This window comes from Cavia porcellus, unplaced genomic scaffold, assembly GCF_034190915.1.
Source record: "Cavia porcellus strain 051 isolate PalLab524CR breed Dunkin Hartley unplaced genomic scaffold, mCavPor4.1 scaffold_40, whole genome shotgun sequence".
NCBI classification, from domain to species: Eukaryota; Metazoa; Chordata; class Mammalia; order Rodentia; family Caviidae; genus Cavia; species Cavia porcellus.
Window position 1 is genome coordinate 3,813,867 of NW_026947523.1, and position 22,907 is coordinate 3,836,773.

The 22,907-nt window shown below is 57.1% G+C and overlaps 1 protein-coding gene across 2 annotated transcripts in view; it reads right to left on the minus strand.

The window, feature by feature from the left end:
• Fbln1 (fibulin 1) overlaps positions 1 to 12,588 on the minus strand; it is a 59,832-nt gene extending 47,244 nt beyond the window's left edge. Inside the window, exons 1-2 of one of the 2 annotated variants that reach the window (XM_063243849.1) lie at positions 12,379 to 12,588; positions 1,514 to 1,619 (exon numbers count right to left, since the gene is read on the minus strand). In XM_063243849.1, coding sequence (XP_063099919.1) covers positions 1,514 to 1,619; positions 12,379 to 12,451 — 179 coding nt within the window. In that variant the 5' untranslated portion in view covers positions 12,452 to 12,588. The remainder of the gene's footprint in view (positions 1 to 1,513; positions 1,620 to 12,378) is intronic. The other variant, XM_063243848.1, reaches the window with a different exon arrangement.
• Between the last annotated feature and the right edge of the window lie 10,319 nt (positions 12,589 to 22,907).

Consider the following 22,907-nt stretch of genomic DNA (forward strand, 5'->3'; position numbering starts at 1 on the left):
CTTGGGCCCAGGTTCTCTGCACCCTGAGGGGCTCAGCCAGCTGGCGTCACACTTTCCAAATCACAGACAATCACAGCGGCGGCCAAGAGGTCACCTGAGAGGTCCTCACCTGCAGGTCTCAGGAGGGGACCATACTGATGGGACCCAGGGGCTTTACAGAGGTCACTGATGGACAACAAGGCCACCAGGCTGGGCTCTGATTCTCGCAGGAAGATGGGAAGAGGACACAGCGCTGGGGAGGGACCAGCCCTGCAGACAGCTTCATCTTGGACTTCGGGCCTCCACAACCGGGAGGAAATACGTCTGTTGTTTGAGCCACCTGCTCTGGGCGACTCCACCTTTGCATGGCTTGGTGCTGTAAACACCTGAACTCTGAAAAGGAGGTAACATGGCCCCAGTTTGGGGGAACCGAGGGTCCCAGCCGGCTCAGGCTGTGCGTGGCCAGCTCATTGCTCTCTGGGAACAACACTGAATGCCCAGATGTGACAGAACCATGGCTGCCCCTCGGATGCCTGCAGCCCCCAAGGTCACGGCTCACGTGCCCTCTGCCCCTGCCTGTGGGGCCCCCGCCCCCTCAGCAGCCTCGGCTTCCTGGTCTCCTCCTTTGTTCCGTCGCTAATGCTTTTGACTTTTTAAGGGCTTCCTCCCTCGGCCCGGTGTCACCCATCTCCACCACGGCAGCAGCAGCAGCGGCTGCTGGATGCCAACACAAACGCAAGCCTTCCTCAGGGAGGGACCGTGAACCAGCACAACACCACGGAACTCAGCACAGTGATTTCCCGGGAAGCGAAAATGAGAAATTCCACTTCACCCAGTTACTCCCCTCCGAGGTGTCTCCCAGGAGCGTGAGAGCCATCGCCTCACAAGACACGCACACACCCACGCTCACAGCAGCACGACCCCTAACAGCCAAGTCATGAGTTCGAATCCTAACGCCACTGCTTCCCAGCTGTGCCCACGGGAAAGCCCGGCTGCCTGGTGTGGAAAACGGGGTTAATCACAAGGCTTAATGAGACAGTGTGTGTCAACTTTGGGCTCACTACTGTTTCCATGACCACCCACGTCCCCTCTTTTCATCTGGAACGCTCTATACATTTCCCAAAGTGTTGAGGGTGCCCGGGTGAATTCAGGGAGAGAAGGCAAATTGGTCAGTCTGGGTGTCAGCTGTCATAGAAGTTGAACCACCATCTGGGGAGGTCTGGGTTCTAGGCTCATCTGACTGCCCAGGGTTTACATCGGAAGTGGGGTGAGGTCCATGTGTCCCCCGGAGAGCAGCTGCAGCCATGTGATGCCCCCCGCCCCGATCCCCACAACAAACCCCTTTCTCGGGAGGAAGCCAGCCTGGCTGTGGGGATCTGGGCTGCAAAACCAGACCCAGCTCCCAGGCCAACAATGAGGAACAACACAAGCCCTGAGCGGCCAGGACGGGGAGCCCAGAGGGAGGAGGAGCGGTGCAGGGGCTCCCTGAGGGTGAGCCCTGCTCAGGTCCAACGGTGGCCAGGGACAACTGTACCTGCATTCCTTGGATTCTGGGGCATATGGCAGTGAGCAGTCCTTGTGCTGAGTGGCCATCCGGTGTCCATCCGCACAGCAGGCCTCCATGAGGACGTCTGCATCCACTGTGCGGGGAAGAGAACACACTGATGAGGGACTGGCCGCATGCCCAGCATGGACCTCACCCACCAGGTGTACGCTATCCGGGCTCCCTGCTTGTTTAATAGCAGATGGGGTCTGGCAGGGTCAGTGGGCACAAGGCCACATCCTTTAGTCACTCTGCAAACCAGTACTCAAAGCATGCCTGGAGCACACACCTGAGTCCCTCCCAGAAAGACTTGAGCGCTGCTCTGGCAGGTGCAGCTCAGCCACACACTGGAGACCTGGATGGGGTCCCTACTACATGGTCCAGTGGGCAAGCAAGGGTTAGAAGGCCTCACTGGGCACTGTCCAGCCCAGCAGCTGGGGAGCGTCCAGGGACCAAGGAGCCTGACTCCTTCCCCAGGAGACCGGAAGACACCCAGGAGACACCCGCACCCCTAGAGCTTATGGGAGGGGTGTCAGGGCAGCCATCCAGAGGAGGAGACTGGGGCTGTTGCTGCTCCTCCCCTGCCACACAGAGCTCTCTCCTGCAGACAAGGAAACTCGGAAGAGGTCAGCGATGATGCAGCTGGCTGGGCAGGGAGCACCGGCCTCACTCAGAAGTACCAGCCCCTTGGCCCAGCGCCTGCCCCACACCCTCGGCGTCAGACAGAGCCACAGCCCAGATGGCAGGCCAGCCAGGCTCCTCAGCTCAGGTAAAGCACAGGATTCCACCCTGCCTCCTCAGCCCCCACACCTACTGCTCTTGGCCTGACCTGCCTTGACTTCAGGGCAGGTCGCCTCTCAGCAGATGTGACAAAATGGACTTTCAGAAACACCCGGCTTCCCTACTAATGGCTTCCAGTGCCCCGAGCCAGCAGCTTGGCTGTGTTCACAGCCCAGCAGCTGAGTGGGTGTTGGGGCTGAGGTCACCGCTTTTCCCGGGCCAGCTCTCGGGTGGCCCTGCCCTCTGGGGCCCTGGTCCCCACCATCAGCCCTCAGCCAGCATGAGCTGTGGGTGCCTCAGCCTGCTCAGGAGGTGACAGGAGGACAAAGTTCCAGGTGAGTGTGGCCGGTGCAGACCAGCTAGGCGGAGGCCAGGAAGGGGGACCCGGCTTGAACATGTCCCCAGTGACCTGCATCAGCCCTCTGCCCCCGGGCTCCTGGGCCACTCAGAGCTGCTTCCTGCACCCCATCCTTATCATCACCGGGTTCCTGGGGTTACCAGGAAGCATGACCCGCTATCCCATAGCAAAGCCTTCTGGTCTGCTCTGATCTCCACCTCGGGCATCCTCTGTAGTCCCCACTGGGGCGGCGTGGTGACAATGCAAACTCCTCTTGGGCTGGCACTCCGACTGTGCAGCACTGGGCATGAGGGTGGTCCCTCAAGGGAGCCCACCACCCCGGATCCCCTTGGAAGCACCCGTTGGTCCATTCACACAGATATTTTTGCTCCAATTTTTTTTTTTAAGCATTCACAAAACTCGGACCTTCTCCATGCACACAGCGATGGTGACGTGCCCAAGCCTGGTAGCCTGACATCAAGGCTGCTGTCCCCCAAGCAGCAGTCCCTGTCCCCCAGAACCCCTTCACCCCATCCCTCGGGGCTTCTGCAGCTCAGCCTCAACCCAGGCCGAGCATCCCAGCAAGACGGTGCTGCACCCCCACACCCACAATGTCCTGCTGGTCAGCGGTGCCGACTCAACCTCAGGGCTCCTGCGAGCAGGGCCAGGTCCTGTTAGTCTCCTTCACCTCAGCACAAAACCCAGCTGCAGCAACCACAGAGCAAAGGAAGAATGTCCGTCAGCTCTGGAGCCAGACAGACTCGGCCTCCACGGCCACCCAGCTCCGTGGCTAAGTCCCCTGAGCCATCTGCAGCTTCTTTGGACATAAAACAGGGCTCTTGTTAGACCGCCACGGAGCTGCTGAGGGTTCGTGACATTACAGAGTGGCAAGCACACAGTGAGCTCGCTGGTGACGGTGCCCGAGTGGTGTGACCAGGGACCGCAGGGGTGACTTGTTGTGGCCCTGAGAAAGAGGAGCCACCACCCCAGTGAAACCGAAGTCCCTGGCCTCCCTTGGACACAGAAAGGCAAACGAAAGCCCGGAAGGGCAGGAACTGTGCTGGAGGGGCGGGAAAGATGGAAATGTCCAGAAGATTCCCGCTGGGGAGCCTGGCGCACTTTGAACCTTGCCCTCAAGCAGCACAATCAGATGTGGAACTCGGAGCCACAGAGCTGTCCGGGAACCTCAGCAGGAGCCAGCCACAACTGCCTGGCACCAGAGATGTCCCATCAGGGGGACATGGACCTCAGAGAAGCCAGGAGGAGCCCAGCAGGGGCGGCAGCCAGGCTGGACAGGGAGGACACAGACAGACAGACAGACAGACAAGTGCGGAAAGGTCCGGGCATCATCTTTTTTCTTTCTGGTATCAGGAATTAAACTCAGGACTTTGTGCTTGCCAGGCAGGGGCCTGGCACCTGGCACTCACAGACCAGTCCCCACCCCACTCCTGAAATGCCCCCGATCGCGCACGCCAGGCACGTGGTGGCGAGGGCCACTATCTCCTGCCCCTTCCGCCCCTGCCTGGGGACGGAGGTCGCTCCCCACGTTTCACTCTGCGGCAGGAACAAACAGCTCCAGGTAGAACCCTGTCATTTAAACAGAAAGTCACAATTATTTGCTTAGGCCAGTTGGGGGGAGGGCAATGGGACAGGGAAGGACATTTCCGAGCTCGCAGCCTGCCTGCGGGCGTCCAGCATGCTCAGCACTGAGCGGCCTGAGGGCTGTGCCCAACCCAGAGGTCTAGGTATTTGCTGGGGAGGAGAATGCAGCTCTGAGTGAACAGAGAAAATTCCTCCGGCCAGCCCGGGTCTGAGCTCCTCGCTTCCCGGGTAGGAGGTCGATTCCGCAGCCCCCCCACCTCTGGCAGTCGGGGCCCTCTGGATCCCCCGACTCCCATTCTTCCCCTCCCATTCACTGTGCCCTCACAGCAAACCCTCACTAATGGCTCGGCCACCAGTGGATCCCGAGTGCCCAGCCAGCTCTGCCTGGCACTCGCCTGCGTCTCCACCGTGGCTCTGGCCCTGCCGAGATTCTGGCCACCTCTGAGGCCACTCTGTTCCAGCTCCCCTGGAATTAGAATCCCCTTCGCAGCCAGGAACAGCGTCTTTCTCCTCTCACTGGCCCTGCTGGGTTGAGGCTCAAAGTATTAGCTCCCCAGAACCAGGGAGCTGGGAGCAGGAGCACCTCCAAAACACACTTGGGTGGGACACCCTTGCCCCGAAAATGGGCCCCCTTCTCTCACCTTCCTAGGCAAGAGGAAGTGACCCAGAGGGCAGGCCCAGGCAGGCAGGGGTCACCACTGCCATGCATGAGGCTGGCAGGGAGTCCAGCACGTGACCACAGAACTGCCACTTCCTCAGCCCAGGGGCCATTCCACTGCCCGGGTGGGCTCAGTCCTGGTGGCCTCCAGCCCCTTCCAGGAAAACTGAGCTGCAGGGGTAGGTGGGGTGGGGTGGGGGGGACAGCCTGGAGAACCCTGCGTCTCAGCTCGAGGTGGAAGGGATCCTTAAAAGATGTGTGTGTGTGTGTGTGTGTGTGTGTGTGTGTGTGTGTGACAAGGTCTGTTATTAACCAAAAAATACAAAGCTGCCCGAGTCGTTCCAAGGTTTTCATGAGACAGGGCCAGGCCAGGAAGCACAGAAGCCAATGCCACACCCTCCCCGGACCAGGCAGTTAGAAAGGCAAACCGCTGTTTTCAGATCCATCCTCCTTTTAAATAAAGAAGCTTTGCTTATTTACTCATTTATTTATGAAAAGCAAAAGAGTGGGGCTGGGTGGCCATGTCTACAATCCCAGCACTCCAGAGGCTGAGTCAGGAGGGCTGCCCCAGTTCAAGGCCGGACGGGGCTACATGATGAGTTCCCCACCAGCCTGAACCACAGAGGCCTTGTCTCAAAACAAAAAAATGATTTCAGGAAAGTTTGGTGGCCCAGAAAAAGGTACCTGCAAGGACTTGAGACAGCGGAGGCCAGGGAGGGGTGTGGGCAGAGCCCTCTGGCTGCCAGCCCACTCACTTTTTTCTGCCCATGTTGTTTTAATGCTCAAATCTGAGCAGTGTAAAGAGCGTGCTGGGGTCCTGGGGAGCAGCAGGGGTTAGGGACCCAAGCGATTCCACAGTAAGCCAGGGCCTCCAAACAGGAAGTAGCAACACTCAAAAGGGTAACCTTGCAGCACAATAAAGGTGACTGTAAAAATTTACGGAGACAGAAACCTGCTCCTGGGGAGGTCTACCCCCCGGGTGCTGGGAGGCACCAGGTATTAGAGTGTGTGTGTGTAGGGGGGGGGACAAGGAACTGGCCTACTGTGGCCTCCTGACACTTCGAAGATTGTGAGATTTGTGACCCCCTCAAAAAAGCCTGGGCCCTCTAAGGGCAAAATCCAATAGGGTGAGGACGGCAGTTTTGATGCCCCAGCTCAAGGTACCTATGAAGTCCCATCTACCTGTGTGCCAAGGTCCCAATGGCACAACGCTCAGCGTAAACCAAGAATAAACTACAAAGTGCACTTAACCTTGGATCACACGTCCCAAGCAAAGGCTGAATTCCTGGAAATCCCAGCGCTCTAGGAGGCTGAGGCAAGAGGATGCAAGCTTGAGCCCTGTCTGGACAACTTAACAAGACCATATCTCGAAAAAAAGCTGAGAAGGTTGCTCAGTGTACAGGCCCTGGGTTCAACTCCAGTCCTGAGAGAGAAATTCGAAGCAAAGCACCGCGAAGCCGGCCTGATCCAGGTCCCCTGCGCCTCCCGCCAGCCCTCACCAGCCCTCCACAGGCCTGCTCTCCTTTGGGGTACAGTGTGTTGGGGGTCGCCTGCTGCGTAAGACTAGGAAGATGAACAAGGTCACCAGGGAAAGTGTTTCACTCAGTAATTTGCCCGCAGGAAAGAACAGAATCCTCAAAGGAGACACAGCCCGCACACGCCACGCCACGCCCGGCCCACGGCACATTCCTGCAGGCGGGGCCACACTTGTGCAGAACACCTGGTGTGCAGGTGGGCGGCGACTCCGTTCACAGGCACCACTAGGCAAATGCTAAGCTTCCTCCAGGTGACCACAACCTTCCGGAGGGTCTCAGTGCCACCCGCAGACTAGGTCTGGGATGGCGCGGCGGGGCCAGGGCAGCACACGTTTGTGGTTTAGGGGCCCAGTGGGACACAGGCACCAGATCTTTTCAAGACTGCAGATGCTGGGCTGGCGGCCAGTGTGCTCTGTCAACTCTTCAGGTGCAAGTGTCCAGAATGTCAGCCTGCTGGTCCATCTGATGGGCTGTGGACAATGCCCAGTCACATTCCCAAGGGGCCTGTGAGCCAGTAGGATCCAGAGGCCAAAGGCTGCTTGCTGTGTCCGACATTGCTGCGGAAAGACCCAGGCCTGGGGCCCCCAGGCTGAGTCCAGTGTCCCAAGTCTCCCCGCCCTCAACCAAGACCAGGCCTCAGTTTCCACATCTTTGAGCTAGATGGAGGGCTTGAAATGCCCCATGGACAGGCACCGGGCTGACCAAACTTCCACTCAGTCGCCACAGAGTGAGAAGGGAAGCAAGGCGCTTTCCACAGAGCTGGCCAGAGTCCGTTTAAAACAATTTATTTTGCTCTGAGGCAGTGTCCTCCCTGAAACTCGGGTCATTAAAATGTCCACTGCATCTAGGAGATGGTGACAGTCTTAGAGAGTGGTCGGCTGGATTTCTGTTTGTTCTTTATTTTCATATTCTTCTTTGGCAAGAGAGAAAGTGAGCAAAGCTCCCCGAGCGAGGAATGTGACCAGAAGCTAGCCTCAGTGCCCCTGGATTCCCCTGGTCTCCTGCAACCTCAGAGGTGGCGAGATCCCAGGTGTTTGGGAAGGGGACTGTGGGGGATGGCCCCTGAGCACCTGCCAGCCTGCGCAGTGCCCACCAGCCCCAATGCCCTGACTATAACTACAGCACTCTGGAATGGACACTGCAGGATCCAGGACCGAGGGGCAGAGAAGCTGGACATGCATTGAGATGCCCACCACAGCCAACATAACAGGCAGACATCAGCCCACCCTGACCAGGCCCGGCCCTGGGCAGCCTAGGAGCCCAGTGGGGTCCAGCCAGTGCCACTATGTCCCTGGCAGGACCAGCACACGGACCGACCCATGGCCCCTCTCCAGGGCCTGCCCTCCGCATAGGACTCCTGTGCCCGTGTACCTGTCATGAGCCATTCCTGAGCATGTCCCCAGCACCTGTTAAGGACACCACAAGGACCTGGGGTGCAGAACCAGCCAGAAGGAGTCAGGAGGAAAAGGCAATCATCTTCCCTTACAGCTCTGCTACAGACAGCACACACAGGGGCTGCCCTCACCCCAGACATCTCCGCAGCATCCCTCCTTGCTTTGAGGGAGTCCTGGACTTCTGGGACCCACCTCCCTGGGGTCCTTTCCCCTCTCTGGGACCTGGCAGGCATCCCCTGCTCTGGGAAGTTGGGACTTGGCAGGCTAGATGGTCCTGGATCCCCTTCTGCCCTGAGGCCAGGGCATTCCTGCAACACCAGCTCAATAGCTCACCCCTCCAAGGAGTCCTCCCTGACGAGGTGCACGGATGCAGACACCGGCTGGGGAGATCTGATCCTCTCCTGCGTGGTCTCTTTGTCCCCTGGACACCCAGCACGCAGCACAGATGGCCACCCCCATTGCTGTGCCAGGAGGACGGGTCCAGGCTTCCCCACGCTGCCCCACTCTTCCCCACGCTGACACTGTATCAGTGTCTGCGAATGAATGAACAGACAGCGTCACGTGATCCCAGCAGCCCGGAGCAGGAGGGTGAGATCCAGGAAGTGAGCGGCCTGAGGCCCTGAAGCCCTAGTGGAGGAGCCACAAACTCAGCCTCTCCTGCCAGAGAGCTCTGTAGGAATCCACATTCCCCTCTTCTCCAAGCAGACTGCAGGGCTCTGTGGCTTTCCAAGCTGGCCAGCCCTCAGGGGTCAGTCAGCAGTGTGACGCCGGGCACCCTGGTGTGTCCTGGGCAACCGTGTCCTTGGACACCCTCTGCCTCTCTGTCGCCAGTGGATGATGACACCATGAGTGTCTCCTGTGTGCCGTTAGTGCAGGCCAGAGGCTCCCACGGATGCAGTGGGCCTGGGGTGGGAAGGAATTGGGGTCTCGCGCTGAGCTGAGGGGCAGGGGTCCTGCTGCGCACCCTCTGCCAACCTCGGGCGGCCCTGGCAGCAGTCCCTCTCCATTCCGGGCACAGGCAGCACAAGGCCAAGGCGAGGAGGGTGCAAGGAAAATCCTGGGTCACCTGCTGCACGGGACCCAGGGCAGGGGGGCTCTGTGAGTTACCAGCCGCCAGGCACAGCGACCCTCACATCCGGGCAGCACAGAATTTCTCTGTTTCCTGAGGGATCTCCACACTGGTTTCCAGTGATATTTACACAGCACGCAGGCTCTGCTCTAAGGGGAGAGAAATCCGAGTCGTCGGCAGGAGAATGGACCACACGGTTCAGCCACAGAGACCAGACACGAGGCCGAATGCTGGCAAGATTGCGCTTCTGTGAGAAACCCCAAGTACAAAGCACAAAATAGCAGGCAACGGGGACCAGGGGGCTTTTGCAAAAGGAAAGGGGACTGAGGGGCCGGGGGAGGGGAAGGAGGAGGAAGATGCGTCCTGCACACGTCCTGCACACGCACCAACTCCCCACAAGGAACGGAACTGCTATGCATCCCAAACCCCTCCCAGGAAAACACAAAGCAAACCAGAGGCCCGGGAATGAGGCCCAACAATCCACGGTGCGGAGACACAGCAAATGTAGGGCTGGGCGGCTGCCCCCCCAGTCACTTTCCTGGTCATCTAACCCCTCTGGGCCGCCTCCCTTCTGCCCCAGCCTCCCCTCTGGCTGCCCTGCAGCCTAAAGGTCTCTGGTCCTGGGACGTCAGGCACACAGGCGGCCACTCCCACCCCACTTGGTTGTGTGACTGCTGCTGAGATCAGGAAGCCAGAAGCACCGGGGGCCAAGCATCAATCCGTCAGACTGTTATGGTCTGATATTTCTGCAAAAGGAAAATCTTTTGTCATATAAAATGTGCAGGCAGGGCCGGGGTTGTAGCTCAGCGGCACAAGCACCTGTCTGGCAAGCGTGAGGTCCAGAGTTCGATTCCCGGTACCAACAGAAGTGCTGCAGAACGACACTGTCAGTGCTGTTCCACAGAGCAGCACCTGCACAGCTGCCTGCCCTCTGGGCCCCTGCTCCCAGGCCCGGCCCTGGGGAAGTCCCAGGCAAGTTCCCTGGGCCTTCAGGGGCTCCGGCTCAGGCTCCTGACGGGAAGTGGGGGGAAGCTGCATGGAGAAAAGGATGGGGTCTCTCTCCTTTCAAGCTTATCCCCCAGCAGCTACTGAATGAATGAGTGGATGAGCTTGTGTGACCCCGAAAGGCTGGAAAATTCATTACCAGCAGGAATGGCACAAGCCCAGCATTGGGAGGCTGGGGCAGGAGGATTGCTACAAATTCAAGGCCACCTAGTGGGTTCATTCTGGCCTAAACTACCGAGCAAGGTCCTATCACAAAACAAACAGATAAAGCAACAGCAGGTCCTTCAGCTGAGGGGACAACGATACCAGGACGAGAGGGGACAGCATGATCAATAGCCAGAAATTAACAGCTGCCAGGGCAGCTTGTCCCAGCACAATCTCAAGGCGACCCCAAGAAGTGGGGCTTTTGTTATCTCCACTTGGCATCTGAGGACACCAGGACACTGTCCTGCTCCCATCCTGGGGGCTCTTTGCAGCACCGGCACAGGAGAACTGGTTCCCACTCCCCAGGGGCGCTGCATCCTCCTGGGAGCTGCAGTGGAGCCACCAGCACCCCACTTCAGAGGGAGAGGGCACGTGGCCTGGAGCTGGGGGCTGGGGGGGCCGCAGACAGCACAGCCCCGGAGCCTCCCCAGGGTACCCCTTCCTTCCCCTGCGCTAGCCCCACCTCCCAGCGGAGAAGCCTGCAGGAGGGATGCGGCCACGTGCTCCTCAGCCAAGTCCCGGCCGGCCTTTGTTCTCCTCCCAAACGGCTGGCTCTCTCTTCATCTGCAGGGCTGCTGCAGCCAGAAGCCAAGACGGCCTTGCAGAGACACAGCCCTGGCTCCAACACCGCCTCCTCACTCCCGTCGCAGCCTCGGCAAAGCCCAGCACAGGACAGACCCAGGACAGACCCAGGACAGACCCAGGACAGACCGGCGCTTGTGCCTCAGCAGGAAAGGCCAAGACCCTTCCACGCGCTGGGCAGATCTTCCCCAGGGCCCCTCCCCACTGCTTGTGCTCCCTCGAGGACTGCCACAGTCCTGCAGGACGCAGGGGCGGCGGAAACCACAGCCTCAGAGGGCCGCAGGCCCTCTCGCCGCCGGCGTGGGCGGAAGGGGCTTTGCAAACCCGGCGGCCGGCTCAGGCTGTGGGCAGCTCCGGGCGGCCCGGGCTGTGCGCAAAGCCAAAGGAACACACGGGGAGTAACTTTTCTCCAGCTCCGAAGAGCGGGGGGTTTGGGGGACCCTGGGCTGCTGAGAGCCGAACTTCGCCTTCTCCCTGGATCTCTGTAAAAGGCAGGCTCTCTGAAGTCCCCTCCGCTTCCAGCGAGAGTCTGGCCTGTCCCCGTCCCTCCAGCTCAGGGCCCCTCTGGTTTTCCCACTCCTGCCTGGTCTGGAATGTCCTTCCTCCCTGCCCCCTCGCCAGCTCCTGTCCAAGCACCACCACCTCCTCCTCCTCCACGAAGCCCCGGAGAGCTCCCAGGGACTGGCACACCCGTGGTGCCCACACCGAGCCCTGTGAGTCTCCTCGAAGGCTCCAGCTGGCGGAGGGACCCAGGACGTGCCCAGGAGGGAGAAGTCCCCGGGTCCTTGGGAGCAGAGCGTGCAGGAAGGAGCTACGGTACATTTCTGCAGGGCCTCTCCTTCCCCTGGCCTCCCCTTAAGCCCCTGCAGGTCTTCGGTAGGACTAGTGACCTTTTGACCAAGGAGGAGGGTGGCCATTAGAGAATTCAAAAGAAACTAAACTGAACCAGAGATAAAGAATTTGAGACCCAGAGGTGGTCTGACCCTGGGACCCTGAGGAAAAACTTGGGGCAGGGTCAGGCCTGGCTAAGGGCCTGAGAAGCCAGCGGGTCAGCAGAGAGGTCAGAGGTCCTGTTTCTACTGCTCCACCCTGCTGGGCCCCACTGCCCTGGTGGTCGCCTCCACCCCCACCAGGGGATTAGGGTGGGGAAAGACACAACCTGGGTGGGCACTATCTGGAGGCTCCCTCCTTGGCTGGGAACGCCCCATTCCCCTTGCCACGAGGTGTTGGACTCCGAAGTGTCCTCTCCCCTCTCCCCGCTGGACATGAAGCCAGGCAGACACCCTCTGAGGCAGGCAGGGAGGAAGTGGCTAGGTCCCACCCCCCAATGACCCCTCAGCTATCACCCCGATTACTTCCAGCACACCTCCTACCCAATGACTGGACAAATTACTGTCCCAACTCTCCAGGCCTCAGCTTGCTCATCAGCAAGATGGGTACAAGGCGTCCACGTGGGGACAAAGGCGGGTGCTGCAGGAGAAGAGAGCGGGAGATCTATACAGGCGCTCCCGCCTGCCTCACCCTGGGAGTCCCCGTGTGGGCCTGCAGAGCGCATGGCAGAGCAAAGGGCCCCCCGGAGGGTGTGTTGGGCAGTGGAGGACCCGCGATATTGCGGTCGATCCAGGAGAGAGGGGACGTCGCCCGGCCTCCTGGCCACTCAGAACTCACGCGCAGGGAGGGGACGCCCTACCTCGGGCCACCAGCAGCGACAGGCCGCCGAGCAGCAGCATTGGCGACAGCAGGGCCGGGCGCGCGCGCTCCATGGGGCCGGCGGCGGTGGCGACGGCGGCGGGGACAAAGGCGCGGGTCCTGCGCTCCGCGCTCGGCCGAGGTCGGCAGCGCGGCAGGGCCGGGCCGTGCGGTTCAAGTATCCCGCCCGGGGGGCGCGGCGGGGCGGGGCCTCACGGCTCCCCTCCGCCCCCGACCCGCCCTCCGCGCCCGGCCACGAGGGGCGCCCTGCAGGGCCGCGCGGAAGGGGGCGCCTTCGGGCCGGACGCGCCCTCAAAACCCGATCTGCTCCGCAGGCCGCGGCGCCACTGGGCTCAGGGCCCAGGGCAGGCTCAGTCCGGCCCGCGAGAAGGACCCGCACCCACGCGGGACCCGCGCCCAGGTGGAGCCAGACCTCGACGGTCCTGCGCGGGGCCAGGCCTGCACCCTCCGTGTGCGCGTGGTCCAGCTGGGCAGCTCCGTGCAGACTCAGGGCTCCCGGGCTGGATCAGGGCCGCTTTCCAGGGGTGTCAGCAGTGGCCCAAGCTGACGCCCCAGCTCCCATAGGGACCCCATGACCCAGGCCTGAAGCAGCTTTTGTTCCGTGAGGTCTCGGAGCTGCTTGGTGCAGGAATGCAGGCTGTAGCCAGCCAGGGCACTGAGGAGAAGTCTGGGGAACCACGGAGATTCATCTAAAAAAAAAAAAAGGCCCCAGATACCCAGTGCCGGGAAAGATGGGGTCCACCAGCGAAGCCACGGGAAACTCCATTTCCTGGGGTGAAGGGGTGGTGGGCCACCATTCAGTGCCCAGTATCATGCCTGCAGAAATTCGACAACCCTGTGTTCCTAGTGGCCCTGTTGGTCACAGCATCCATGTGGGACCTGCGCCAGTGGACCCTCATGGGCTCTGACAGGTCAGGCCCCAGCACTCGTGAGGAGGTTGGGTTCCGTGTTTGTACGTGTATCGAGCTATCTGCCTATGAAATGGGCCTTTCTCCTCCCTTCCTTCCTTCTTTCCAGCTGGAGTCTCCCTGCTGCCCAGGCTGGCCTCAAACACCTGGACTTGAGCAATCATCTTGCCTCAGCCTCCTGTGCAGCTGGCACTACAGGTGTGTCACTGTGCCCAGCTGTCAATTTCTGAGCAAATGTCAAATTTAAGTCCAAAAGATGAGACGCCCGTGTCCTCCACAAGACACCCCCCAGACCCAGGTTTGCTGAGAGCCCAGTAAAGTTGCTGAAAGGGGCCAGCTGGCTGGCAGCCACCTCAGTGAGGCTCTGGCCAAGCAGAGGGCCGGAAGGACAGCTTCCCTCCTGCTGCCCCCTGTCCTCCCTGCAAATGGGACCAGGGTGGGACTGCACACGGCTGTGAGCCTGGAAGGACCCTGTAATAAATATGGCAGGGTCTCCCTAAGGAACACTAGAGTTTGCTATCAGCCACCATGATGGATGACAGTGCCTTGATCTCCTCATTCCCTGCTGGGCCGTGGGCAAGTCCCTTCCAGGGCCTCAGTTTCCCTATCTGCAAAATGCTTTTGTGGAGACCTGTGACCCTACATTCCAGGCTGACAGTGGGCCCCTTCTCCATGGACCTCAGCTCTCAGATCCCCAGGCCTGGGACTCTCAGGGGGCCACGTTGGGTGTCGGGAGAGGTGATCTGCCCCAGGCCTGTGTGTCCCCAGCCATTCATGCGCAGTGTGCCCTGAAGCAAAGTCCTGGCGCCTCTGTCCCCCAATCTCCTGGTTGTGTCTGTGCTGAAATTACACTTCCCTCAAGCTTACCCTAAACGTGGTCCGTTCGCTGTGACAGCTGTCAGGACCCACATGTCAGCGCCTGGAAGATAACAGACACAGCCTGGGGGGTGTGAAGGAGCAGATCTTTTGTGTGCCTGGGAGATACCAGCATCGATCACAGTCACAGCCTTGCCCAGTGGCCATCAGGGGGAACAGGAAATACTTCCGCCTGGACATTGGTGACCATGACTGCCCCCTCTAGTCCCTGATCCTTGTAGCCAGGGATTGTTGTTTCTTTGACGCGTGTGAGCCTCCTTCTTTTGCCTTTAGAAACTTCCCCTGGTGTTGCCCCTGCAGTGCCACCCCCAGTGGACACTGGCTTTGGGATCGCTCCCCGTTGCTCAGCCTGAATCCCCAGCCTCAGGTGCCCTGAGTAACGCAGCCTGTCGTGTGGGCAGGTACAGGCACCGTGATGGGCCCTGGGAGACAGGGGCGCTGCCGGCTTTTGGCATCAAAGCTCTCTGGCTTCTGCTCTAGGAGGGCACAGCGTGGCCCCTGTCTCCGAGCCAGGAGTCTCCTGATTAGACAGAGGCAGTCCACTTCCTGTGACTCCCAGCCCCAGGATTACCTGAAAGCTGCTTTGTGTCTGGCATCTTGTCTCAGAAGAGCTCCTGGGCGCACCTTGTGGGTGGATCGGGGAACCAGCTTAGCCACAGCCCCAGGGACACTGTGATTGTTAAGCATCGCGGTGCAGGGAAGACCTGTGCTCCCGTGACCCGGTCGGGTCGCATCTCACCACTCCTAGCAGGGACCCCTGAGAGGAGTTGCTGCAGCTAGAAATAGCCCAATTTGAACCCAAGGAGTGCAGGGTGACATTGCCTTCGGCAGGAGAAACCCTGACTTTCTTGTGTGTGTCCCTAATCATCAGAGGAACTTTCCTCCCGTGCCTCGAGCCCTTTGTATCTCTTTGTGTGACTTGTGTCATAAATTTTACTACTGGATGGTCTGTTTTTTTTTTGGTACCGGGGACGAGCTCACAGATATTGTATTTGATAACGTTTTTGCTTTTAACTTCTTAAAAACATTGTTTAATATTTTCAGGGAGCAATCGAGGTGGGAATAATTGTGCCAGAAACCTAGGGTGATATAATTACAGTACCTAAGCGTGACCCCAGGTTTCTGGGCCACCAAAGCCAAAAATCAGATTATGATCGCTGCTGTGATTCCCGTTTCCTGGCCAAAGAAAGTGAACCACGTTACTGGAAGGGGCAAGGTTGTCACAGGTGCTGAACGTTGATTGATTTCCGTCTGGGTCGTCAAGTACGAGCAGAGAGGCTTGCCCGGAGCACATTCACTCGCAGCTTGGGGGGGGGGGGTTGGGGGGGATCGAGGGCGGTGACCCCCCACTCTGACCGGGTCCTGGGTGAGATGACACACACCCTTGGATACTGCTCTGAGCAGGAAGTCATTCTTTACACCCGCAGGGACAGTCCTTCCTGGAGGAGGTGACCCAACGCTGGCACCCACGCCATCCTCGGGGCAAGGAGGGATAAAGCAGGTTCAGGGCCTCAGGGTTGGTGCAGGTAAGGCAGGAGCAGGCGGTGTCCAGACCAGAGTCGGGGTGGCCATGCAAAGGCCTGAGAGGTGGGCAGGGCCACCCCAGTAGGCTGGCTGTGGACGGTAGTACCTGTCCCAGTGTTTGACGAGATCTCGGGCACTGGCAGAAGCCAGCTGCATGCCCAGCTCCCTGACCGGGCCTCCTTAGGCTTCGGGTCACTGCCAGCAGCACAGGAGGGGAGCTGCAGGGAAGGTGGTGCTGCTGATGCCCCTGGAGAAGCTTCTCATGTCGGCCTCCTGATAGGAGCTCCACTGTTCTCGTCAGTGAGGGACCTGGAGTCCTCAGTGTCGCTGAGGGTGCTGTGGCTCTGGGGAGCCCGGTCCTTACTCTGAGAGCCGCTTCCTGGGTCCAGTGAGGCCCCTCAGCTGCTGGCACGGCTCCTTCACCCCGCTGGCACAGAATTTCCAGCTTCCCCCACTGACCTCTGGGCCCTCCCAGGGCAGATCCTTGATGGAGACTGGCATGAGACGCTGTCGTGGGCTCTAGGCCTCCAGATGGACTCGTGGGGGACACTGCCGGGGGATCCAGGCCCTAGGCTGGCTTCTTTGGGTCTCTAAGGAGTGAGCTCCTACACTCCTGTGCTTTTGACTTTTTGGGTGAATATTATAAAATACGCCTGTAAGTTACCCGTCCTGTATAACTGTTTCCTTCCTTGATCCTAACGGTGTCTGGCTGAGGGTGTCAGTGCCCTGTGCCCAGTGACATTTGAGAAAGAGCTCTCTACCTCCTTATCTTTCCCTTTGCTCTTTATTTGTAACGTGGGTTTCTCGCGTGAGAAGAACCACGCCATCCCTAAGTTTGCATATTGATTGACTTCACTTAACATTATGGTCTCTGTCTCTTTTCTTCCCTGTGTCAGGACTCGAACTCAGGACCTCGTGCTTGTCCAGCAGGCACTGCGCCTCTGAGCTGTAGCCCTGTAACATTATGGTCTCCAGTGCATCTTTTTCCCAAAGAGTGACTCCAGTCTGTCTTTCTCAGTGCAGAGCAGCGCCCCGCTGTGTGTAAACACCCCTTTCCTGTGAACAGCTGTACAGGCCACACCCAAGATTGAGGTATTAGGGGTTGTGCTGCAATTTTGCTGCTGAGACAGGGCCTCACTGCGTTGTCCAGCTTGGGCTCCAACCTGTGGTCCTCCTGCCTCAGCCTCCCAAAGCGCTGGGGTTAGAGGATGTGCCACTGTACTAAGTAGTTACCTTTTTGTATGCATTTGGTGAGAGCCCCCAAAATCTACTCTGCAGCAAAAATCCTCAGTCTAGAGTACTATGATTAAGCACAATCTGACGTTACACATCTGGGCTCTAGAGCTATTCACACCATTCACCTGCAGCCGGGTATTCTTTGACCTGAACCCCACCTCCCCGCTCCCTGGCCCTGGTAACCACCGTCTCCTCCATGTCCGGGTATCTGATGGTTTAATTTTCTTACATCCCATATATAAGTGAGATCAAAAGGTATTTTCTTTCCAGTTCTGGTCTATTTAGCTTAGCATGAATTCCCCCAGGTCCATCCGCATGTGGGCACTGTGTGTGCATGCGTGTGTGCACACATGTACATGCAATGCTGGCTGGGATCAAGCCCAGGGCCTCAGGCACACCAAGCACACACCTAGGCCGAGCCACAATCCCAGCCCTCACCTTATTTCTTTTGTTTTAAGCACTCTCTGTTTTTCTTGATATTCTGAGTGGAATTTTTTTTCATGTTTTCTAATGTGCTGCTGCTGTAAGACTGTCCATATTCCTGAGGTGGAGCTACATTACGGTGTACGTGACCCATAACCATGTTTATTGTCGTAAGGTTAATAATATAAGCATAATCATAACTAGGAACTTTATAGCTAATGTGTGCTATAGAGAAATAGTTAAGTAAATACAATATATCCCCACTATGGAATATTGTGTCGCTCTCTACACATTTATAACCAGGAAGACTGTTACATTCAAGATCTTTGTTTTTAAAATAAAATAAAAGCAGAGCCCAAAACTACATACATTCTAGGCTCTATTAAAATGTACATAAATATGGGTAAAACAGCAGGAGAAAAAGACATCCCCATTAAGATAGTGGTATTTGCATATCTTTCTGCACCTAATGAATGATTTTTACTCTGTGCGAGTATTTCCATTAAAAACAAAAAAATCTACAACAGGCCATCACAGTGGTCCTACAGAATTTATTTTTACCAAGTCAGAAGTTGTCTCTGTCACAGGGAATATGAGCTATCATTTCTTTATTTTTAATTTTTTAAACTTATAATACATTTTTCACCATAACCAAACCGCAGAAAATTGGAAAAAATGAAAACAAAAATTACCCACAATCCCCCGATTACCCATAGTCCCATTCTCTAGACCCAGCTAGAGTTGTAGTCTAGTCATTTCCAGCATCTTACGTGCACAGCTTATGTGGCTATGCACGTAACAGAGGACAGAATTTTGAAATGTCATTTCTTTAATTAACAGTCTATCATATGCTGGGGATTTAGCTCAGTGGCATAAGTGCCTGCCTGGAAAGCGCAAGGTCATGAGTTCGGTCCCCCGTAAAAACAGAAACAAAAAATCTATCATAAACAGCCCCTCCATTGCTACTGAGAACCTTGTGGCCTTTCTTTTCAAGGTCCCCTAAAATGCCACCAAGTTGAAGCAAGGTTGCTGACTCCGCTTCTCTGCGGTCTGGAGGACCACTGCAAAGGCCACGTGTTGGTTCCCAGGCCTCTCCATGTTTGGGGTTATTTCTCTAGGACGGATTCCCAGAAGTCAGATAAAGGGGTTGAAGGGCACATACTACGCTAATGAGCAGTTCTCTAAGCCAGTGCAGCCACCTGCTGTGTGCTGGAAGGACAGACGGTTCCCGTTAATGGCCTGGAGTCTCCTCCCAGGTTCCGGCTACACGTACAGGGCAGTCCATGGCTCTGCAGAACACAGCAAACTTGCTAGGCTAAGTTCTCGGTGTGGGGAGTCTCTGTTGTAGTAGTTTTCTACAGGAATTCAACCGTCTTTTGTATTTGCTTGTGTTTTAGGAAAATCTAGACTAGCTCTGGGCCTTAAAGGTTCCCACTTGGGCTGAGTGTGATGGTGCATACTAGTAATCTCAACATTCTGGGAGGCTGAGGCAGGACAATCCCACGTACCAGCCCAGTCTGGACAGCTTGACAATTTAGAAAGACCCCGTCTCAAGACAAAAAGTAGAGAAGGGCTGAGGATGTAGCTCGGGATAGAGCGCTGTTGTCGTCAGGGGCTGCAAGAACAATTACACACAGGACACAGAATTTATAATGTTATTCTAGGATGGTCACTCAAGGAGTTAAGTACAAAGAGAGTTCGGGAAATCTGTCCACAACACTAAAGACCTAGAAAGTCCAGCCGAGGCCATGGCAATGACCTGCATGAGTCCAGCTGAAAACCCAGAGCCCGTGACAGTGACCCATGCTAATCTGTCCCACGGATCTGCCCTGGGAAGGCCCAGAGGTCAGTGGTGGAAACCATAAAGTCTGTGCCAGTGGGATGAAGGCTCTGTGCCGGCAGGCTGAGGGAGCTGCACTGGAGCCCAGAAGTGATGCTCAAAGTAAGGACCAGGGCTCCCCAAAAAGTGCCACAGCCACCTTCAGCTAACGAGGTCCTGAGCTCCTCCAACTATGAGAACAGCTGAGTTCATATCAGGGAGCCAGCACGACCAGCTCCTCCAGGAGAACCAACGGCTCCAAACACCACCACCGCAACACCACCCGCTGCTCTTCCTCTCCAGGCCTCCTTTTGTGCTCCAACAGTCCTCAGGTGGACTCAGTTTGTCCTGCATGCATGGAATCAGGAGGTCTGACCTGTGGATGCATGGAATTGCACTGCCCCTGGGCTCCGGGGCCCTGCATGCATCCCTCTCCTGGTGACTGTGGGTAGTCAGACCAGACTCTGCATGACCCTGACAGGTGAGTGTGTTTTGTCCACTTAACAGATGAGGAAACGGAGGCTCAGCAAGGCCAGTAACAAGAGAGTCATGCTGATCTCCCCAGCTCTGCCTCCGGCCCAGAGCTCAAGCCACTACAGCATCAGAGAATGGGAGGGGCTCAAGGAATCCATGTGGTTAATTCCCCCAAACCTTGGCCTTGTCAAAGGTCCTGATGAGTCTTTTGGTGGTGTGCACCTGTAATCCAGCACTCTGGGAAGCTGAGGCAAGAAAATCACAAGTTTGAGCCCAACCTGTACAATTTTGCAAGACCCTGTCTCAAACCATTAAAAAGGTACTGAAGGGTGTAGCTTAAGGCCCTGCAAAGGCCCCGAGTTCAATCCCTGGGGCCATAAAAAACAATTGGGAAAAAAGACAGGGGGCCAGATGAGCTGTGGAGATTGGGGCACTCACCAGGGGTGACTCCAGAAGGCCGAGGTTGGGCAGTGCCCGAGTCTGGGAACGGAAGACAGGTCTGATCTGGCCAGCTGGCCCTGAGTGAGGTCACAAAGCCAAGTCTGGATTTCCAAAATGTTTTGGAAAATTAAAAATGAACCACTTTTACACTGTGTGAACAATGCAGAGGAAAGAATTCCTAACCTGAAAGTCCACCGAGCTCACACACCAGATCTCAAGGCTTCGAGCCCGCTTGCGCCTTAGTGACGCACGGAGGAGGCCGGTGAGCGGCCCAGGAGCCGACGGCATTTAATGGAGTAATTAGCAGATAGCCGCAGGCCAGGGTTCCTGCGTCAGCAGCACCAGGAAATGCTGGACAAGTCGCGCAGATCCGACTGCGGAGTATGTCCAAGAGCCTAGAGACAATGGAGGGCGCTGACGTCTCCACCGTCTCCACTGGTGGCTTTTGTCAGAGCTGAGGACTGGGGCGCTCCTGCAGGGGCTTTTGGAGGGCGGTGGGGGGGGGGGGGCAACAACACAACGTGGACCTGAGCCCACAGTCTCTGCACTAGGACACAGCTCCAGCTCTTTTCATTACGGTTGTTGTTATTGATCTGTTTGTTGTTGTTTTGTTTTGCTTTGCTTTGGAGACAGGTTATCACTATGCAGCCAGGTTGGCCTCAAACTCACAGCAATCCTCCTGCCTCAGCCTCCTGCACACCTAGTACTCACAAATACCTGGGACAGTGCCTGCGGAGGGAAGGAGAGGGGCGCCGAGGCCGAGCCTGCTTCCCCTGATGCTTTGTTTGCGGAGTTCTGCTTGGGTTAGGGTTAGGATTAGAGGACGGAGCTGACTGTCTGGTAGTCATCAGGGCCAAGGGGGCAAAGCCCCACCAGGCCCTCAGTGAAAGCTGGCGAGGGTGTAGTCGGGGACAGAGGCACCCAGAGAGAGGCAGACAGGCCCTACCTGTTGGATCCTGACTGTCTTGATCCAACAGGGATCGTTTTGTGTCACATTTTTCTCACTTTGGTGTATTTTTAGGGAGTGAGGAGACTCAGCCATGGAGAGGAGGGCAGTGTCAGGGCTTCGGTGTTTATACGTGAGGTCCCCCATGCCACAAAAATGATCAACGTGAAGATTTAAGTACAGGTTACAAGCTGTGAAAAGACACAGAGCCAGGGTTATCAGTGGGCAGGGATTTCGAAATAATGGTTAGGGAAGAAATGGGATTTTCAAAAGGACTTTGGAACATTTATTCATTTACTTACTTGTGTGGTATGGTGCTGAGGGTTGAACCCAGGCCATCAGCACTGCACTATAACCTCAGCCCCTTTGGTATTTTTAGGTAGGGTAGCGTTAAAGTGCCCAGGCTGGACTTGAACTTTGATCCTCCTGCCTCAGCTTCTCGGAGTGCTGGGATTGACAGACATGCATTACTAATCTTTGCTGGAAATTGGACTCTGAAAAGGCCACAGCAACATTCTAGAACTTAATGAAACCACAGCTTATGGGGAGCCTGTAACAGGTCGGGCACAGCAATACACAGGAAGAGGACCTCAAAGGAAATCAACAGAAAGTTATTAAACTGGGGCAGAAGCCACCGGCAGGCCCTCCCCGTGTCGCCTCCACCCCAGCCCTTGCCTGCTGGGTGCACACCCAGCTGTGCTGGGGGCAGGAGCAGGGCGGGCACCGGCCCCAGGAGCCCATCCGAGCCCACGCCCGCTTCTCCCTTCCTGAAAGTTCCTCCCTCTGGAAGGAGCAGCTTCTCACTCCTCAACACCATGTCTCTGTCCCTGTGTCTAAGTCCAGTTTGGGAGTAAAAGCCAGAGCGGCACCCTTTGCCGGGGAATGGACCTTTCTCCTGGGGATCTTCCCAGGCCACTTCTCGGGGCAAATACACTCAAACAATCCGTTCAGCTGGCCGGGGCTGCCAGGCTCCGAGCTGGGGACTGAACCCCAAGGAAGGGACGAGAGGCAGCCCTGCCCCGGGGAAAGAAGGTTCTTAATGAGAAACATTCGAAGGCCAGCCACGGGGTAAACGGCTCTCTGGCCGGGTTCTGTGACGCTGGGGTCCTTTCCCGCAGCGGGATTAGGTTCAGAAGGCCGGGGCTCCAGTGCTTTCCCAGCCAGCCCCGCCTCACAGCACACGTTCATTACTGGCATAAAAGAACCCCAGGACCAAACTACTCAAAGTGCATGAAAAATAATTTGAAGATACAGATAGACATGGATGTGATAGTCTCACCCTTTTATATCTAATCTCAAATGTTAATTTTTGAGGTTTAAATGTTGGTGATTCAGATTTGCAATGGAGCCAGACATGGTGGCACAAGTCCGTAATCCCAGCACCTGGGAGGCTGAGGCAGGAGGACTGTTACAAGTTCCAGATGAGCCAGTGCTACAAAGTGAGCTCAAGGCCATCCTGAACTGCGTAGCGAGACCCTGTCTCAAAAGGACAAAAAAAGATTCACAATGGAAACTTTGAGGCCAAAGCAACACAAAAGACCAACCTAAAACCAGAATATAAGTGTGTATGTTAAAGGTGATCGTCAGGCAAGACCGAACCCCGAAATCAAAGCTGAGCCCTGCCCAGGGGGCACGCACCTCCGATGTCAGCCTTCCCCCAGGCTCTGCCCAGAGCCGCGCTGTCCTCACCCCATCATGGTCTAGGAAGGGAGAATCTGCTGGCCACTCGAGGCCTCCTGACTTCACCCCGCTGCAGGGAAAGAATTCAAAGCACACTTCCCAGAGCCTAATGGGAAGCGAAGCAGGGCAGAAAGATAAGAGGTCGGCTTTACAAAAACAAGCAAGGGTTGGTTCACGTTACA